General features: G+C 38.9%; 1 protein-coding gene across 1 annotated transcript in view; it reads left to right on the top strand.

Annotated features, from left to right (window-relative positions):
• TMEM63A (transmembrane protein 63A) overlaps positions 1 to 20,794 on the top strand; it is a 162,309-nt gene that overhangs the window by 33,029 nt on the left and 108,486 nt on the right. The window contains exons 3-4 of the mRNA XM_053712617.1: positions 8,517 to 8,596; positions 9,135 to 9,204. Coding sequence (XP_053568592.1) covers positions 8,517 to 8,596; positions 9,135 to 9,204 — 150 coding nt within the window. The remainder of the gene's footprint in view (positions 1 to 8,516; positions 8,597 to 9,134; positions 9,205 to 20,794) is intronic.

Genomic DNA, 20,794 nt, shown 5'->3' with positions numbered 1-20,794 from the left:
TAAAAGGAGAGGTCAAAAAGCAACTTCTACCTCTCTCTCTTTTTGGATTAAAAGCATCATCAGATTGGCTTACGAGACTGCCGGACGGCAGCCTCCCGAAAGAATCACAGCTCATTCCACTAGGGCTGTGGCTTCCACATGGGCCTTCAAGAACGAGGCTTCTGTTGATCAGATATGTAGGGCAGCGACTTGGTCTTCACTGCACACTTTTACCAAATTTTACAAGTTTGATACTTTTGCTTCTTCTGAGGCTATTTTTGGGAGAAAGGTTTTGCAAGCCGTGGTGCCTTCCATTTAGGTGACCTGATTTGCTCCCTCCCTTCATCCGTGTCCTAAAGCTTTGGTATTGGTTCCCACAAGTAAGGATGACGCCGTGGACCGGACACACCTATGTTGGAGAAAACAGAATTTATGTTTACCTGATAAATTACTTTCTCCAACGGTGTGTCCGGTCCACGGCCCGCCCTGGTTTTTTTAATCAGGTCTGATAATTTATTTTCTTTAACTACAGTCACCACGGTACCATATGGTTTCTCCTATGCAAATATTCCTCCTTAACGTCGGTCGAATGACTGGGGTAGGCGGAGCCTAGGAGGGATCATGTGACCAGCTTTGCTGGGCTCTTTGCCATTTCCTGTTGGGGAAGAGAATATCCCACAAGTAAGGATGACGCCGTGGACCGGACACACCGTTGGAGAAAGTAATTTATCAGGTAAACATAAATTCTGTTTTTCTGATTCTATTTTAAAGGCTTTGTCTGACATTGTACCTTCTAATAAAAATTTTTAGGTCTTTTTCACTTCTTTTTAATTATTGAAGTTTCAAATGACCAACAACATACTGATTTATCCTTCTCTGATGATGTTTTTTTCTCATTCAGAATTTTTTTCATCAGATATTGACACTAACAAATCTACTTTTTTATTATTTTTTTATTAAAGTACATTTGTTCTTTGTTGAAAAGGTGTTGATTATTTTGGATATTAAGGTAACTAGTTCTTTTTCAAGACTAGCTAACACTATTTCTGCTTATTTTTCTTCTGTGTTTTCAGAGGTTTTCTTTCCAATTCCTCATACTAGGGAATGGAATAGGCTGAGAATTTTCTTTTATTCCTTCTTCAAAGGTTTTAAACTATATTATTTGCCAGCAGTTAAATTCAATTTGGAGGGTTCTCCAATTTATTGGGGCTATCTCTACTCCTACTAATTATGCTATTGTTTCTATAGCAAAATAGTATTTATTTTCCTTTAGATGGTTGTATCTTATTTATGGAAAATTATTTAGTTTCAGGTACTTTTCTTGGTCCTGTGATTTATTTGGATGTTGCAATTGCTTCATTTTAATCTGTTTACTTTAAGATCAAGTATCAGATTATGATTTATTTTAGCATTGTTAAGGGACAACATTTACTAGACTAGGTGCTGTTGCATTTGTCTTGTTGTTTTGCATTTTTTGATTATGCAAGTCCACTGTATTGACTGGTCCTTTAACTGGACTATCATGATAATAATTTCATTTGTGCCTTCATTTTATTGAATATTTTCGCAAATGAGGGTTAATCTATGTCTTTAGCTATTTTAGCTAGAAGAATTTTGTGATTTTTAAAAAATCCATATTTCTTTTGTTCTAAGATAATCAATTATTTGTTTTATAATTGGATTCAATTCTTAACTGTTACTCTGGGCTTCAAGATTGAGTTCTAAGACTAAAACTTTAAGCTTATACTAGTTTGGTTGTTCTTATTAAGGAACAAATTCCTGAATTCTTTCCCAAGTAACATGTTTTTAATTGGAAATTTTTCAGTTCGAAATCAGCTCCCTAAAATTGCGATGTACGTGCCGTATTCCAGCTTGGCTGGCAAGGGGCAGGTTAAGACATCTTTGAAATTTATTTGGTTCTATTCGGTCCAAATTTCTTTGATTTTATTCCAGTAAGGCTAACACTTTCTTTAAGTGTGTTTCGGTCCTGTATATTTTGGGTACTGTTGAAGCATGGCTAAGCGCTGCTCAGTCCTGGAATCTTCTGGGGTATTTCTTCCAGTTCCATTTTTAGGAACTGGGTTTTGGAGTTTTATTCAAACTATTCTGCCTTTTTTTGGTCAGTGATAGCATTATTTGTTTTCATTAGATACAATAAATGCATATTTTCTTTTTTCTGTTTTCATTCAGATTATTTTCTGAGGATGCAGAATCTCATATGATTCACCTTGCTCTTCAGGACATAGTTAGAGGATCTTTTTTTCAAAAGCTCTTTTTTAGGTTTCCAGATAGTTTGTGTCTCTGTCTTTGTCTCTATCAGACAAGGGACAATTTTATTGTGTTCCGTTTGTCGGTACCTTTAGTCTCTATTATTTCCTTCAGTTGCTATATATGCATAGAAGTTTTAGGTCTTATGGCCACAGCATTGGATTTAATTCCCTTTGCTCATTTTCAATAGAAAGAACCTTTTCAGTCTTTTATGCTGAATTATGGGGTTTCTAGGATTTCGCATTTTAAATCTTCGAATCCTAATATTTATCTCTCTTGATTTGGTGGTTAAGATCACCATCATTTAGTTCTACAGGTCTCTTCGTTTCTTTCAACCTGGACCATGATCTCTACAGATGTGAGTCTTTTTGGTTGGGAGGCTGTCTGAGGATCTCTGTCAGCACAAGGGGTTTGGAAATCTCAGGAGGCGAGATTACCATTTGATATTTTAGAACTCCGTGCTTTCTCAGAGTTTTTCAGTTAGTTTCTTTTTGAAGAAGAGACGTTTAATGTTTTTCAGACAATATCACTACTATGGTGTATGTCAATCATCAGAGTAGGACTATCAGTCCTTAGGCTGTGACAGAAGTGTCTCGGATATTAGCTTGGGCTAAATCCAGCTCCTATCTAAATTCTGTGTTTTTTTTTCCCAGGTATAGATATTTGGGAAGCGGATTATCTCTGTTAATCAAGCTTTTCTTCCGGGAGAATGGTCTCTCTTAACCAGATATGTTTTTCATCTCATCTAAATAAAGAACTTCCCAGGGGCCTATTAAGGTCCGGGAATCTTCAGGCGGAAGTAGTGTATGCATTGACATTTCTTTGGAATTATCTTTTTGCCTATTTCTTTCCGCCTCTAGTTCTTCTTCCAAAATTCTTATGGAGTATTTGTTTGTTATGCTGGTAGCTCCAGCATGGCCTCTCAGGTTTTGGTATACGAATCTCATTCGGATGGCGAGTTGCCAATGTTGGACACCTCCGTTTAAACCAGACCTTTTCTTTCTCAAGGCCATTTTTTCCATCAGGATCTCAAATCATTACATTTGAAGGGATGGAGATTGAACGCTTGGTTTTTAGTCATAGAGGTTTTTTCTGACTCATTGATTAATACTATGTTTCAGGCTCATAAATCTGTCTCTAGAAAGATTTATATTGAGTCTGGAAGACCTACTTTTCTTGGCATTCTTTTAAAATTCATAGAATTTTATTATTTTTTCAGGTTGGGTTGGATAAGGTTTTGTCTTCAATTCTTTGTTAGGACAAATCTCTACTCTTTCTGTTCTTTTTTCACAGAAAGATTGCTAATCATACTGATATTCATTGTGTTGTACAGGCTTTGGTCCATATCAAGCCTGTCATTAATTCAATCTCTCCTCTTTGGAGTCTCAATTTTGTGCTGAGGGCTTTACAGGCTCCTCCGTTTGAAACTATGCATTTTCTGAAAGTTAAATTACTTTCTTGGAAAAGTATTGTTCCTTTTGGTTATTTCTTCTACTAGAAGAGTTTTTGAGTTATCTGCTCTTTTTTGTGAATATCCTTTTTTGATTTTTCATCAGGATAAGGCAGTGTTACTTCCTGATATTCATCATTTTTTTCAGGTTTTGATTCGTATCAAACCTGTCATTAAGCCAATTTCTCCTCCTTGGAGTCTTATTTGGGTTCTGAAGGTTTTTCAGGCTCTTCTATTTTGAGCATATGCTTGCTCTGGACATTCATTACTTTCATGGAAAGTATTGTTCTTTTTTGGACATCTCTTCAGTTAGAACAGTTTTTGAATTATCTGTTCTTTCTTGTGAATCTCCTTGTTCTGATTTTTCATCAGGATAAGGTGTTTATTTGCTGTCCTCATTTCAATTTTCACCTAAGTTGTGAATTCTAACAACATTAGTGGAGGAATTATTGTCTTTTCCTTGTGTCCTAATCCTAAGAATTCTTTGGTAAGATTCTTACATTCTTTAGGATGTGGTAAGAGTTTTTGAAATATTATGTTGAAGCTACTCAGATTTCAGACAGACTTCTAGTCTATTTGTTATCTTTTCTGGTTTTAGGAAGGTCAGAAGGCTTCTGCCTTTTCTTTGGCATCTTGGTTAAGCTTTTGATTCATCATGCTTATTTGGAGTCGGATTATTCCCCGTCTCAGAGGATTACGGCTCATTCTACTAGGTCAGTTTCTACTTCCTGGGCTTTTTAAGAATGAAGCTTCTGTTGATCAAATTTGCAAAGCAATGACTTGGTCTTCTTTGCATACTTTTACTAAATTCTACCATGTTGATGTTTTCTCTTCTTTAGAAGCAGTTTTTGGTAGAATAGTACTTCAGGCAGCTGTTTCAGTTTGATTCTTCTGCTTATAATTTCAGTTTTTTTCATTATTAAAATTGAAACTTTTGATTTGGGTAGTGGATTAATTTTTCAGCGGAATTGGCTGTCTTTATTTTATCCCTCCCTCTCTAGTTCCACATCTTGGGTATTTATATCCCATACGTCACTAGCTCATGGACTTTTGCTAATTACATGAAAGAAAACATAATTTATGTAAGAACTTACCTGATAAATTCATTTCTTTCATATTAGCAAGAGTCCATGAGGCCCACCCTTTTTTGTGGTGGTTATGATTTTTTTGTATAAAGCACAATTATTCCAATTCCTTATTTTTTTGATGCTTTCGCTCTTTTCTTATCACCCCACTTCTTGGCTATTCGTTAAACTGAATTGTGGGTGTGGTGAGGGGTGTATTTACAGGGAGTGCAGAATTATTAGGCAAATGAGTATTTTGACCACATCATCCTCTTTATGCATGTTGTCTTACTCCAAGCTGTATAGGCTCGAAAGCCTACTACCAATTAAGCATATTAGGTGATGTGCATCTCTGTAATGAGAAGGGGTGTGGTCTAATGACATCAACACCCTATATCAGGTGTGCATAATTATTAGGCAACTTCCTTTCCTTTGGCAAAATGGGTCAAAAGAAGGACTTGACAGGCTCAGAAAAGTAAAAAATAGTGAGATATCTTGCAGAGGGATGCAGCACTCTTAAAATTGCAAAGCTTCTGAAGCGTGATCATCGAACAATCAAGCGTTTCATTCAAAATAGGCAACAGGGTCGCAAGAAGCGTGTGGAAAAACCAAGGCGCAAAATAACTGCCCATGAACTGAGAAAAGTCAAGCGTGCAGCTGCCAAGATGCCACTTGCCACCAGTTTGGCCATATTTCAGAGCTGCAACATCACTGGAGTGCCCAAAAGCACAAGGTGTGCAATACTCAGAGACATGGCCAAGGTAAGAAAGGCTGAAAGACGACCACCATTGAACAAGACACACAAGCTGAAACGTCAAGACTGGGCCAAGAAATATCTCAAGACTGATTTTTCTAAGGTTTTATGGACTGATGAAATGAGAGTGAGTCTTGATGGGCCAGATGGATGGGCCCGTGGCTGGATTGGTAAAGGGCAGAGAGCTCCAGTCCGACTCAGACGCCAGCAAGGTGGAGGTGGAGTACTGGTTTGGGCTGGTATCATCAAAGATGAGCTTGTGGGGCCTTTTCGGGTTGAGGATGGAGTCAAGCTCAACTCCCAGTCCTACTGCCAGTTTCTGGAAGACACCTTCTTCAAGCAGTGGTACAGGAAGAAGTCTGCATCCTTCAAGAAAAACATGATTTTCATGCAGGACAATGCTCCATCACACGCGTCCAAGTACTCCACAGCGTGGCTGGCAAGAAAGGGTATAAAAGAAGAAAATCTAATGACATGGCCTCCTTGTTCACCTGATCTGAACCCCATTGAGAACCTGTGGTCCATCATCAAATGTGAGATTTACAAGGAGGGAAAACAGTACACCTCTTTGAACAGTGTCTGGGAGGCTGTGGTTGCTGCTGCACGCAATGTTGATGGTGAACAGATCAAAACACTGACAGAATCCATGGATGGCTTTTGAGTGTCCTTGCAAAGAAAGGTGGCTATATTGGTCACTGATTTGTTTTTGTTTTGTTTTTGAATGTCAGAAATGTATATTTGTGAATGTTGAGATGTTATATTGGTTTCACTGGTAAAAATAAATAATTGAAATGGGTAATAGTCACCTGCACACACAGATATCCCCCTAAAATAGCTATAACTAAAAACAAACTAAAAACTACTTCCAAAACTATTCAGCTTTGATATTAATGAGTTTTTTGGGTTCATTGAGAACATGGTTGTTGTTCAATAATAAAATTAATCCTCAAAAATACAACTTGCCTAATAATTCTGCACTCCCTGTATAGGCATTTTAAGGTTTGGGAAACTTTGCCCCTCCTGGTAGGAATGTATATCCCATACGTCACTAGCTCATGGACTCTTGCTAATATGAAAGAAATTAATTTATCAGGTAAGTTCTTACATAAATTATGTTATCTTGTTTACATTGCTTTTCTGTACAGTGAACAGAAAAAAAGTCACAGAATTTTTTTTTACAAAATTTGGCTAGGAAAAAAGTCACAGAAAAAGTCATAATATTAATGCTTAGTTTCAATTGTTTTGTGGCATGATTGATGCTTTAGGTATTTTACCCCTTGAATAAGTTGATGAAGTATGAGACACCTCAAAACTGTCCTTCCACAAGATCCGGTACTTTTCCATTAATTGACCACCACTTTGTTGGTGAATACAGAATGCCAGCAGATGGTGCTATAGAGTTTTGGTCCGTTAATGCAAAAGTACCCATGGGTGAAAAAAATCACCCATCTCAAAAAAATCACCCATCTCAACTATCTTTTTGGCCTCGGCCTGTGGGGTCAAGGGAGTTATGCCAGAGGATTGCGGGGAAAAAAGAATCAAGCACCCGAGAGGGAAGTTATGTGCTCTGCTGATCCTCTGACATCCATCCTAAGTGAACCTTGGAAAATGACGTTTACAAGGGTGCGTTTTGGCCCCCTTGGACCCCCCAGTCGGAGGAAATAAAGATAGTGGAGATGAGTGAATTTCTTCACCCATGGGTACTTTTTCATTAACGGACCAAAACTCTATAGCGCCATCTGCTGGCATTCTGTATTCACCAATAAGAGTGGCGATCCATTAATGGGAAAGTACTGTATCTTCTCTTTATTCATATATTTGTAATGTCCTCATCTGTAAATTATAATGTAGTTGTGTATTGTTAGTAAATACATGTTTCAAAATTGCTTCAGTGTTCAATAAAATATTACCTTTTTAGGTGACACTTTATCTGTGACTTTTTTTTTCTTCTGGTTTCTTCTATTCTACCTATTTATTGCAATATTCAAATTTTAAGTCTAGGTGGCAGTTTCAACAGACACAAACTGTTATTTTAAATAACAATATAAAGGTAAATGAACTCTTTGTAAACAATGTAATATATTTCAGCAGGTAAATGGATCATTTGGCACACATGGAAGGGGAGAAAATTATTACAGTGCACTGCCCTTTTAAGAAAATTAATCCATTAAAGGACCACTAAATGCAGTAGAACAACATAATTAACCAGTACATAATAAAAAGACAATGCAATAGCACTTACTCTGAATTTCAAATAAGCAGTAGTTTTTTTTTTTTAAATCAAATTTATATTTTCTCCCATTTGCCAGCCCCCTGTATCATGTGACAGACATCAGCCAATCACAGACTAGTATACATATACCCGGTGAGCTTGTGCACATGCTCAGTAGGATCCTGTTCCCCAGAGAGTGTGAATATAAAGAAACTGTGCTAAATTTGATTATGGAAGTCAATTGGAAAGTGTCTTAAAAATGCTGCTCTTTCTGACTCATAAAAGCTTATTTGGACTTGAGTGTCCCTTTAAGTGTTGGAACATTTATCATTCCTAAAGACAAAGCCTAAGAGTTCCTGAAATCTTCATTCCGAATCTAATAAAGCCATTAAAAACAATGCATTATTATTAAAGGGACACTCAAGTCAAAATAAACTTTTATGATTCAGAAAGAGCACACTTTTTTAAGACACTTTTCTATTTACTTACATTATAAAATTTTGCTCAGTGTTTTTATATACACACTTTCTGGGGCACGCATGTGTACAAGCTCACAGGGTGTACATATACTAGTCTGTGATTGGCTGATGTCTGTCACATGATACGGGGGCCTGAAAATGGGAGAAAAATATGAATTTGTCAGAAAAAAATCTACTGCTTATTTGAAATTCAGAATAGGTGTTAATTCTTTGTCTTTTTATTATGCACTTGTGAATTATGCAATTCTACTGCATTTATTTTTTTCCATTATTGATAACTAACTGCAGTGTTTGTTTTATTTACATGTAGATTTTGTTATTGGTGTTTTCCATCATAAGGAAAAGGTTTTGGGACTATGGCCGAGTCGCTCTGGTGTCTGACGCCGACAGGTAATTTAACAAAGTCTCCACTAACTACCTCCTGTTTTATAATTATTCTTACATTTTCTAATTGTAGATATTGTGTGATCCACAGTATTAAGTACTAGGTTTGCCTTACTAGAAATGGTATTTATTTTGTGAATATATTGTGCACAAACGTGCATTTCCTGCTAGATTCAATATCAGTTTAAATTAAAAGAAAATTCTGTTTATAAGCCTCAGAGTGATTTTTGATCAATTTGTTGCTTTATATTTTTTGCTACCTATTTTATTTAGATTGCTATGCATGGATGTTTTTAATTTGTGCAGTTTTAATTTGTAATATGTGTATTCTATTAAATAAACAATTTGCTGACTTCTGCTTGCATGTACAACAGGGTCTTCCTCATACATCATATTTCCGCAGGTGGTGTGCAGTGTCCCCTCTGTATGTGTGTGGTATAGCTTACAGCTAATTTAAACTATTACTGCTGACTTCAGTCGGGATGTTCTATGTAAATGTAATAATCTCTTGTTACCGTAACTGATCTCATGTCCTCTCATTCAGCATTCCCCGCTCCAGGTATCAAAGACTGTCATCATCCTCTTCTGTTAATGAGGAACTAGAAAGGGACTCTGTAAGTCATTTTTTTTACATAGTATATGAAGCCGTAGTTATGTGACTGCTTTATTTAGTGTTGCATTTGTGTAGTGTTTCTGTTGTTTTACAATTCATTTATATTATTGTGTTTCTCACACTTTACACTTAAACATTTGTGTGTATATAACTAATATGTAAAAAAAAATCATTTTGATCCTCTTTTTAAACCAGATTTTTATTTCTTAACTGCATGAGAGTCCGAAAACTTAAAATGAGGACAATATTTCAAGCCCTTCCTAGGCTCTTAAAGGGACATAAAAAACCCAAAATGTATTTCACGATTCTGAAACCGCTTTTATAATTTTACTTCTGTTATCTCATTTGCTTCCTTCTCTCTGTACCCTTTTGTTGAAAAGCATACCTAGGTAGGTCAGGATTAGCAATGCACTGCTGATTGGTAGCTGCACCTTATATGCTTCTTGACATTGGCTCACCTGATGTATTCAGCTAGATCACAGTAGTGTGTTGCTTATCCTTCACACAGAGCATACCAAGAAAATTAAGAAAATCTGGTTATAGAAGTTGGAAAGTTGTTTAAATTTCTAGGCTCTATCTGAATCATGAAAGAATAAAATCGTGTTTCACATCACTTTTAATCATGTCTTTAATATTGATATTCTTACTAATAAAATAAACATGTTAAACGTGTAGGACAAAACTATTCTCAGTAACAATACTGAACTGCACAGGACCACATGTGCTCTCACCAAAAGTACCCCAGTTTATATCCCCCAGAACTGATGGATGTCCTTAGGTGCCTTATTTATTTACATAAAATACTTTAAAACCAGCTGGATATTTATGTTTAATTCTATAATATTCTGTTGCATTTTTTTCTATCCATTGTCCTGCCATAGTTTTTCTTCCTATCCCCTCCACTGTCATTTCTCTGCTCTCGTAAACTCTTTCTCTGTTGTTCCCCTTCATTATTATCCTGCACACTTCAGTCTCTTATTATCTGAATTTTGTTCCTTTACTGTAATTATTTTTTAATGCCTTACCACTGCCCTACCACTATCGAAAAACACTGAACAGCAGCAGTCCTGATTGTCAGTGCCAGTGAAGACAGGGGCTCTGCCAAACTCCCCCAATCATAAATAGTAGAAAAGTAAATGTCCACAGTAAATGTGTTTACTTCTCTACTGCCTTACCACTGCCTTACTACTGCCTTACCGCTGCCTTACTACTGCCTTAATACTGCCTTACTACTGCCCTACCATTGTCCTACCACTGCCATACCACTGTTTTACCACTGTCCTTCCACTGCCCTACCCTGCCTTACCACTCTCCTACCACTGACTTGCCACTGCCCTACTGCTGCTTTACCACTGTCCTTTCACTGTCCTACTACTGCCTTACCACTGTCCTACCACTGCTTTACCACTATCCTATATGTCCTACCATTGTCCTACTACAAAACTCTGGTAACCTTAATCTTATTAGTCTTGCATCTAGAGCCACCACCCCCTCCACTTGTGCACTATGAAACTCTCGCTCTGTTTGCAACAAACTCACTTCTATCCATGACCTCTTTATCTCCCACTCTCTCTGGCTCTCACAGAAACCTGGCTCTCTCCTTCAGACACTGCTTGCTCTGCTGCACTGTCACATGGGGGTCTTCAGTTGAGCCACACTCCTAGGTCTGACAATAGACAAGGAGCTGGTGTTGGTATTTTACTTTCCTCTAGTTGCACCTTTCAACAAATACAGCCCTTCTTATCCCTCACATTTTCTTCATTCGAAGCACACATGATTCGCTTATTCTCTCCCCTCTCTATATGCGTTGCAGTCATATACCGCCCCCCTGGCTCCGCAACTCTTTTTCTAGATCTTTTTGCCACCTGGCTACCTTACATCCTTTCCTTGGATACCCCTGCCCTCATTCTCGGTGACTTCTGCCTCCTCTGCAAAACAACTTCTGCAACTCACTTCCTCTTTCGGCCTGTCACAATGGACTGACTCTCCCACTCACAAAGATGGTCACTCCCTTGATCTGATTTTCAGTTATCGATGCACTATCTCAAACTTCACAAACTCACCTTTTCCTCTTTCTGACCACCACCTCCTCACTTGTACCATCACCTCCCTCCCTACAACTCTCCCTCCTTACAACTCTCCCTCCTTCTACCCCTCACACTAAACTTCACAGAAAAATCAAGTCATTAGATCAGCAACAGCTCACTAGCTCTCTCGAACCTCTTCTCTCTTCCATCCCCTCCTTTTCCTGTCCTAATGAATCCATCTGCCACTATAACTCCACCCTTACATCGGTCCTTGATAACCTGGCCCCACCTACCATAACTCGGAAAACAAACACTCATCCTCAGCCCTGGCATACTCCTCTGACACGGTACCTACGCAGATGTTCCCGTACTGCTGAGCGACACTGGAGGAAATCTCGGAGTTCTGCTGACTTTCTTCACTATAAGTTCATCTTGAACTCTTACTATTCTGCCCTTAATCTATATAAACAACACTACTTCTCCACTCTTATCTCTACTCTTTCCTCAAACCCAAAACGTCTGTTCTCCACATTCAATACTCTTCTCCGCCCACCACAACTTTTCTCTCAGCCCATGATTTTGCCAGCTACTTCAACAACAAAATCGACTCCATCAGAAATGAAATCATCTCTCAACATACTACAAGTCTCCTTCCCCCTCAAAAGCTCACAATCATCCAAAACCCACATAGCCATAAATTTAGCTCTTTTGCCCCTGTTACAAAGGATGAAGTTTCTGCCCTTATACTATCCTCTCACCTCACTACCTGTCCCCTCGACTCCATCCCCTCACAACTACTCCCCTCCCTCTCTTCTACCCTTACCCCTATACTCACACACATCTTCAACCTCTCCCTTAGCACTGGTAAAGTTCCCATATCTCTTAAGCATGCATTAGTAACACCTAAACCTTCTCTCGATCCAACCTTCCCATCCAACTACCGCCCTATTTCCCTACTACCTCTTGCCTCAAAGCTTCTTGAAAAGCTAGTATATGCACGTCTATCCCATTTCCTTACACTAAACTCCCTCCTTGACCCACTGCAATCTAGATTTCGTCGCCTTCACTCAACAGAGACAGCAATTGTTAAGGTTACCAGCGACCTTCTTACAGCAAAATCAAAAGGCCACTTCTCTAAACTTATTCTCCTTGATCTGTCTGCAGCCTTTGATACTGTCGACCACCCTCTTTTGCTCCACACCCTCCAATCCTTTGGCATCTGTGACACAGCTCTCTTGGTTCTCTTCCTATATATCTAACCGTACCTTTAGTGTAGCCTTCTCTGGGGCATCCTCTGCCCCGTTACTTCTTTCTGTTGGGGTACCGCAAGGCTCTGTCCTCGGTCTCCTCCTCTTCTCAATCTACACGTCCTCACTAGGTTACGTAATAAAGTCCCACGGGTTTCATTATCATTTGTATGCCAATGATACCCAAATCTACCTCTCTGCACCAGAACTACCTCCTTCCTTGCTAACCCGTGTCACTAACTGTCTCTCTCATATCTCATCTTGGATGTCCTCTCACTACCTCAAGCTAAATCTCTCCAAAACTGAGCTCCTTATTTTCCCCCCTTCTTCCAAAATCTCCACCCCTCATGTCTCTATAACTGTTGATAACTGCATCACAACCCCAACCTCACATGCCCGATGTCTTGGGGTCACACTGGACTCAGATCTTTTTTTCGCTCCTCACATTCAGTCCTTGGCTAAAGCCTGCCGCTTCCACCTTAAAAATATCGCTAAAATTAGACATTTCCTTACACAAGACACAACAAAAATTTGAATCCACTCTCTCATCCTTTCCCGTCTCGACTACTGCAACTCTATCCTCTCTGGTCTCCCTAGCTGCCGCCTAGCTCCTTTACAATCCATAATGAATGCCTCTGCCAGGCTCATCTTCCTTGCACGTCGCTCTTCATCTGCCGCACCTCTCTGCCAATCCCTTCACTGGCTTCCTCTTGCCTCCAGGATTAAACACAAAATTCTCACTCTGACACACAAAGCCCTCAATTGCCCCCTACATCTCAGACCTTGTCTCCAGATACTCTCCCTCCTGTCCCCTTCACTCCGCTCATGATCTCCTACTCTCTTCCTCTCTTGTTACCTCCTCACATTCCCATCTTCAAGATTTCTCCAGATTGGCTCCCATCTTATGGAACTCTCTGCCTCGCTTCACAAGAATCTCCCCTAGTTTTAAAAGCTTTAAGTGCTCCCTGAAGACTCTACTATTCAGGGACGCTTACAACCTACACTAACCTTCCTATCTCCACTGCTATCCCCTAAAACCCCATAGCATGTAAGCCTATGAGCCCAGCTGTTTGTAGTTCATCTTCGTAAGAGCCGTCTACAACAGTGCAACTCTCGGCAGGACCCTCTCTCCCCATTTGATACCTGTAATCGTTTTTATATACCACCTATGTTCATAGCGTTGTGGCGCTCTACAAATACGTGATAATAATAATAATAATACCATTGCCCTATCACTGTCCTACCACTGCCTTACCATTGCACTACCACTGCCTTACCACTGTCTTACCATTGCCCTATCACTGCCTTACCATTGTCCTATCACTGCCTTACCATTGTCCTACCATTGTCCTACCATTGCCCTATCACTTTCCCACCACTGTCTTACCACCATCCTACTATTGCCCTACTACTGTTTTGCCACTGTCCTACCACTGCTTTACCATTGCCATAACACTGCCCTATCACTGTCCTACCACTGCCTTACTCACTGCCCTTCCTACCACTGCCTTACCATTGTCCTACCATTGGCCTATCACTACCTTACCATTGCCCTACCACTACCTTACCATTGCCATAACACTGTCCTACCACTGCCTTACCATTGTCCTATCACTGTCCTACCACTTCCTTACCATTGTCCTATCACTGTCCTACCACCGCCTTATTATTGTCATATCACTACCCTACCACTGCCTTACCATTGTCCTATCACTGCCTAGTTACCATAGTCCTATCACTGCCCTACCATTGTCCTATCACTGCCCTACCACTGCCATACCATTGTCCTTTCACTGCCCTACCACTGTCTTACCATTGTCGTACTACTTCCTATACCATTGTCCTATCACTGCCCTATCACTGTCCTACCATTGCCTTACTATTGTCCTATCACTGCCCTATCACTGTCCTACCATTGCCTTACTATTGTCCTATCACTGTATTATGACTGTCCTACCATTGACTTACTATTGTCCTATCACTGTATTATGACTGTCCTACCATTGCCTTACTATTGTCCTATCACTGTATTATTACTGTCCTACCATTGTCCTATCACTGTATTATTACTGTCCTACCATTGTCCTATCACTGTATATTACCATTGCCTTACCATTGTCCTATCACTGTATTATTACTGTCCTACCATTGCCTTACCATTGTCCTATCAATGTATTATTACTGTCCTACCATTGCCTTACCATTGTCCTATCACTGTATTATTACTGTCCTACCATTGCCTTACCATTGTCCTATCACTGTATTATTACTGTCCTACCATTGTCCTATCACTGTATTATTACTGTCCTACCATTGCCTTACCATTGTCCTATCAATGTATTATTACTGTCCTACCATTGCCTCACCATTGTCCTTTTCCACAACACTTTCTATCATTGTCTGTTGCTGCTTTTTGTTACTCCTTTTTCCCCCCATGACTGTCATATTTCTAATCTCCCTAAATTTAAATGTAGTTTCTTTTTTTCATATGGCTCTCTATGATCCTGACTAGGGATGGGCGAATGTGTTTATATTCGAATTCGAATGTTAGAACAAATGTTATCGTAGAAATTCGATTTACATAATACTATTGTCCTATCACTGTACTATCACTGTCATACCATTGCCCTATCACTGTCCTACCACTGCCTTACCATTGTCCTATCACTGTCCTACCATTGACTTACTATTGTCCTATCACTGTACTATCACTGTCATACCACTGCCTTACCATTGTTTTACCATTGCCCTATCACTGTCCTACCATTGCCTTACTATTGTCCTACCACTGTATTACCAGTATTATCCTGATTCTTTCTCATTTTCCTCTGTTATTCTGATACATTTTTCTTATTTTTCTCTGATTTTTGTATTTCAGATCTTGGTGCACATTTTCCACAACACTTTCTATCATTGTCTGTTGCTGCTTTTTGTTACTCCTTTTTCCCCCCATGACTGTCATATTTCTAATCTCCCTAAATTTAAATGTAGTTTCTTTTTTTCATATGGCTCTCTATGATCCTGACTAGGGATGGGCGAATGTGTTTATATTCGAATTCGAATGTTAGAACAAATGTTATCGTAGAAATTCGATTTACATAATAGAATGTTAAGAAAGAATATTCTTAAAAATTCTATTATAAAATGTTATTTACAGTTTTTGAATGTCACTTTCGAATTCGAATGTCACATTCGAATTTGAATATTACATTTTAAAAAACACAGTTGTAGACTAGAAATACTATTTCGAATTCAAATGCTACATTCAAATTCGAATGTAACATACAAATTCGCATATTACATTTCTACAACACCGTTGTAGACTAGAAATACTATTTCCTGTCCAAGTAGGTGTGCTTCCTGTAGGAGGAGGAGCTAACAGGTGCACGAGAAAGTAGCGTGTTACCTGTAGGAGCTCACTGAAGAGCTAACCCACGTCTAGGTCCGTTGTTGGAGTACATCGTACACTCCCTAGGACACGACCCTATCGATATTTGGGTCTGACTTGGAAGCACCACGAAGCCGTTGAGGGCTCACTCGCTAGAGCCGCAGCCGAGGCACTGGCCACACGCCCACTCTGAACAGCTGAGAGTGCGCTGCATCGGGAGGCGAGCCGGACAGCACAGCAGTGACAGATACTCTGAATAAGAACCGGCGCAGGGCCTCCCTTCTATCACTTTAAGGAGTAAGGAGCAGTATCCCGTGAGGTGGTGCAGGCAGCAAGGACTACCTTGTTTAAGAAGAGTCGAAACTCACCGGCTGCCTCAGCTGACGATGGTCGGCCAGAGCAGGTGGTCGGTTTGCAGCTAGCAGTACCTTCACAGAGGGAGCAGATATGCCGGAGGCACTACAACGGTCCAGGCCCGCTCTGTAAGTCTCTATGCAGACTGATTTCTTTTTTTCATATGGGATCTGCTGGGAGGAGCCGTAGCTCTTAGGCTTACTCGAAACCGGTGGCCGGCGCTTTATATTTGCCCCCTGAGGTTTCCCGGTGGCTACATGCTCTAAGAAGGTTCCCATAGAAGTGGCGATCTTCTGTTACCCACGTTCTTCAGTTCCAGCTCTGCGGTGTGGATCCTCTGTCTGAGCTATGTACAGATCCTGACTTTGTGTCCCGCCTGTCTCAACACAACCACCGGTTCTCAGGGTAAGATTGCTGAGATAATACAATAACTGTTGCCTTAAAGGTGAGACTAATTGCCTGCTTACGCTTTACTAGACCCTGCATACTATACAGCTTTTTATCAGCTAGCCGGTGACAGAAGAGACACGCTTTGAATTCTCTCTGCTAACTAACACCTAACCTGCTGCATGCCTGCCACTAAAGAGACTTCTTTTCTTTTTTTTGCCCTCCTGAATAATATGACTGCATAATACACTACAGACACTACAGCCGATTTCTAAGCAGTGCCTGATAGGAAACACAGGCTAAATCTTTACACCAAAATGTATACTATTGAATAGTATTGGCTGTTCTACGTTTGCAACCAAAGAAATTCATATAAATAGCTTTGGGCTATAATAATCCCTATATTTCTTAGCTGCCTTCCAGGTAGAGCCTACCAGGGAAACACTGGTTACGTCTAAATCAACTTGTTGATGTTCTACTATTAAAGAGACTCTCTCCAAAGATACAGCTGGGCTGGTACGCTGTTATTAAAATCTGACATATCAGCTACGGGGAGACAATAAATACATTAAGACTTTCTATACTGCAAAAGCGAGGTTCTTGGGACACTTGCTGGAAAGGCGATCTGCTGGCAAGCTAGTCTGCTCTCGTAGACTTTTACAGGGGTGCAGGTCTGCAATATCCCTGGTGATATTGCTAGTCCATCAAAATCTCAGCAAACCCCCATAGAATTTATTGTTTGCAAGCACCTCCATTTATTTTTTATCTCACTTTTCTCCTCCCTCTCTTCTTTTTTTTCTCTTTTTTGCTTGCATTTTCTGATCATATGCAAATGAATGTTTGTTTATATCTTTGAGGGTTGCACGATCATACTAGTAGGTATATTTTGAGTCCTAAGTTGCTATGTTAATGGTCCTCTAATTTACCACAGGAACAAAGAGCATAAAGAGAGGATTAGGGAAAAACAATATATTAATTTATACCTTTTTTCTGTTAGAGGCTAGCAGAGAGATCTATAGCAGTGCGCAGGAGTGATATGGGCCTTTAATAAGTGTTCCAATTTAAGACGATAATTTATATCAGCCCTGGGTTGAATTTTGTAACATTTAGTGCTGTGTACTGCTAATTTTAGATAAGTAGCAAAGTATTGTCGCTTAAGAAGGAAATTGTACTCTGACTCAATGTATTTTGGTGTTGTATGCCTTTGGTGAGACTTGGTTTTAAGTACATGTAACAGCATGTTAAAATTCCTGGTTTAAATCTCTGCAAGAGTTTAAATATAAGTATTTCAATCATAGTGACTACAATATAAAAGGAGAAAGGGAAGAGAAAGGTGAAAGGAAAAAAAAAAGGAAAAAAAAAGGGGTCTTGTCGTTATAAACCACGGCATAAGGCTTAAATTTAAAGGTATACTCAAGCAGGGAGAATCTAGGTCTTCTGCCTCCTCTAGCGTCTGTCCATATAGTTATTTCTGGGCAAGGCCACGTAACTCACTTAGAGCACTGCTCACTTTTTATTTACAATAGAAGCACATATATCCCTCTGCACGGGGTTTATTCCCCTTAAACAAAACAAAAAAAAAAAAAAAAAAAATAAAAAAAAAATTAAAAAAAAAATATATATATATATACATCACGATTTGTACTTTTCTCTTTTTCCTTTTTGCGCACTTCCCTTTTCCCACCCTCACCAACACGAGAAATCTATGGAAAGATTTCTCCTCCTGCACAGCACACCTCCTCAGACCATGCCTCCAAAAAGTAAGGACAGAAGGCCACGCACATCTGATATCATGAATGAAAATACCAATGAAGGCTTAAATCAAAAGACAGACTTACAACCCTTAATCTCCCAACTTAGCGATATCTTTCTTCCCCAATTTGAACAACTTAAAATCCAAATTTCCAGTTTATCATCAGAATTAAAAGTATTCGCTAACAGACTCACAGAAGCAGAGGATAGAATTTCAGAAGTGGAAGATATAACTAATAATCAGTCTCAAAAAATTCAAGAATTAGAAAAGAAAAATATGACTCTGATTGCTAGGCTAGATGACCTTGAAGATCGCTCAAGGCGAAATAATTTAAAAATCATAGGTCTTCCTGAGTCAGACCAACCAAAAGATTTATTACACTTTGCTGCGACAATATTGCCACAAGCTCTAGGCCTAGACCTCTCTCAGTTGCCAATACCGGTAGAACGGGCACACAGATTGGGACCCCCTAGAAGCAGAACCAATGGAAAAAATATGCACAGACCAATTTTGGTCAAGTTCCTAAACTTTCAAGATAAGATAAATATTCTCCGTCTATATAGGAAAACAGATGATTTCCATATAGAGGAAAATAGAATTCTATTGTTTCAAGACTATTCCGCTGATACTGCTTTTAGGAGGAGAGAAATGGCCCCTTTCTGTACTAAGCTGATAAAAGAAGGCTTTTTGGCAAAATTAGTGTATCCCGCAAAAATTATTATAGAAGAGAAGGAAGGCATAGTCAGATTAGACAATGTAGAAGAAGCCAAATGTTATTTCAAAGATCACAAGCTAACACTTATATGAGGTCTGTACAGCTACAAATTAGAATATGTTTGAATTTCTAGGTACTCTGTTATTGTATCTGTCTAAAATGGAAAATATGTCTAAATATAAAGAGTTTAAAGAGTTAAGAATGTTAGTTATTAAGTTGATTTTTAGGCTGCTCTCGCTGCCAAAATTATATTATGCCTTGGCTGATAAGGTTTTTGCTGTATATAATTTTTTTTTTTTTCCCTCTCTTTTTTTCCCTCCTCTCTCCCTTATTTCTCTTTTTTGTGCTGTTGCGGATGGTTACCTTCTCTTCCTCCCCCTTCCCCCCTTGCTGCCCCTGCTTGCCTATCTGTATCTTTTAGCTTACGTATGATATATCTATTTATTAGATGAAGGGTAATATCAGACTGCTCTCATGGAACGTGGGTGGCATCACCTCCCCAATCAAAAGGAAAACAATAATTAGACAACTGGGTAAACATAACCCTGATATAGCATTAATACAAGAAACATACTTGAAACAAGAGGAAGTTGTTAAACTTAAAGCCAAATGGGTTGGGGAGGTGATTGCCACCCCCTGTTCTAGAAGGAAAAAAGGAGTAGCTATCCTGATAAACAAAAAATTGACATATAATATTATAAAAATATCATTAGATCCTGATGAGAGATGGGTTCTCTTGGAAATACAGGTTGAGGGCTTAAAGATGCTGATTTGTAATGTTTATGGCCCTAACAAAACAGACCCTATGTTTTGGAATAGCTTAATCTTTATGTTAACTAATTTTATGGATCAAAATATAGTTTTAGCAGGTGACTTTAATCTAATACCATCAGAATCCCTAGACAAATTCAGTCCCAGAAATTCCAGTTTTTCCGGCCAGAAGGCCAGAATATTTAAGCAAATATGTAAAAACCTGAAATTACATGATATCTGGCGCCTTCAATTCCCAGATTCAAGATCCTTTACGTGTGATTCGAAAGCCTATGGCTCTCTATCTAGAATAGATTTTTTTTTGTTATCTAGCTCCTTGATTAAATTAGAGACTCAAACAAAGATATTTGACATTCTGATCTCTGACCATGCAATTATCTCTTTAGATATACAGTTACATCCTTTTCAGAAAACTGAAAGAAACAATTTTTTCTTCCCAAAATATCTAGTAAATAACCTTGAATTTAATAATTGGCTAATACATAAATGGAAAGAATTTTCCCTCTTAAATAGATTATACAGAGAAAAAATTGAAATATTTTTGGAAACGGCGAAAGCCTATCTAAGAGGAGAGATTAAAGCATATATGATTTTAAAAAAAAAGAAGTTGCAAATGAGGGAAAATCAGCTTTCCAACCAAGTACAGAATGCATATCGTAAATATATAAATAACCCCTCCAGGAAACTAAGAGATAAATACAATGGGGCCAAAACGGAAAGGGATATTTTTATTAAACAGAAAGTTGCAGGGGAAGAATTAAAGATAAACGCTAAATATAAAGGTCAATACGGGAAGTCAGCTAAGTTTCTATCTAGACTAGACAAAGCAAGGAAAAAGTCTAATGTAATAGAGGCTATCCACGATGGGACAGAAAGAGTAACTGATCAGGCTAAAATTAAAAATGTATTTTTAGAATTCTATCAAAATCTATATGCTGCCAAAGAAATC

The sequence above is a fragment of the Bombina bombina genome, chromosome 4 (assembly GCF_027579735.1).
Source record: "Bombina bombina isolate aBomBom1 chromosome 4, aBomBom1.pri, whole genome shotgun sequence".
In the NCBI taxonomy this organism is placed as follows: Eukaryota; Metazoa; Chordata; class Amphibia; order Anura; family Bombinatoridae; genus Bombina; species Bombina bombina.
The sequence above is the reverse complement of the archived record's forward strand: the minus strand, read 5'-3'. Positions and strand labels throughout refer to the sequence as shown.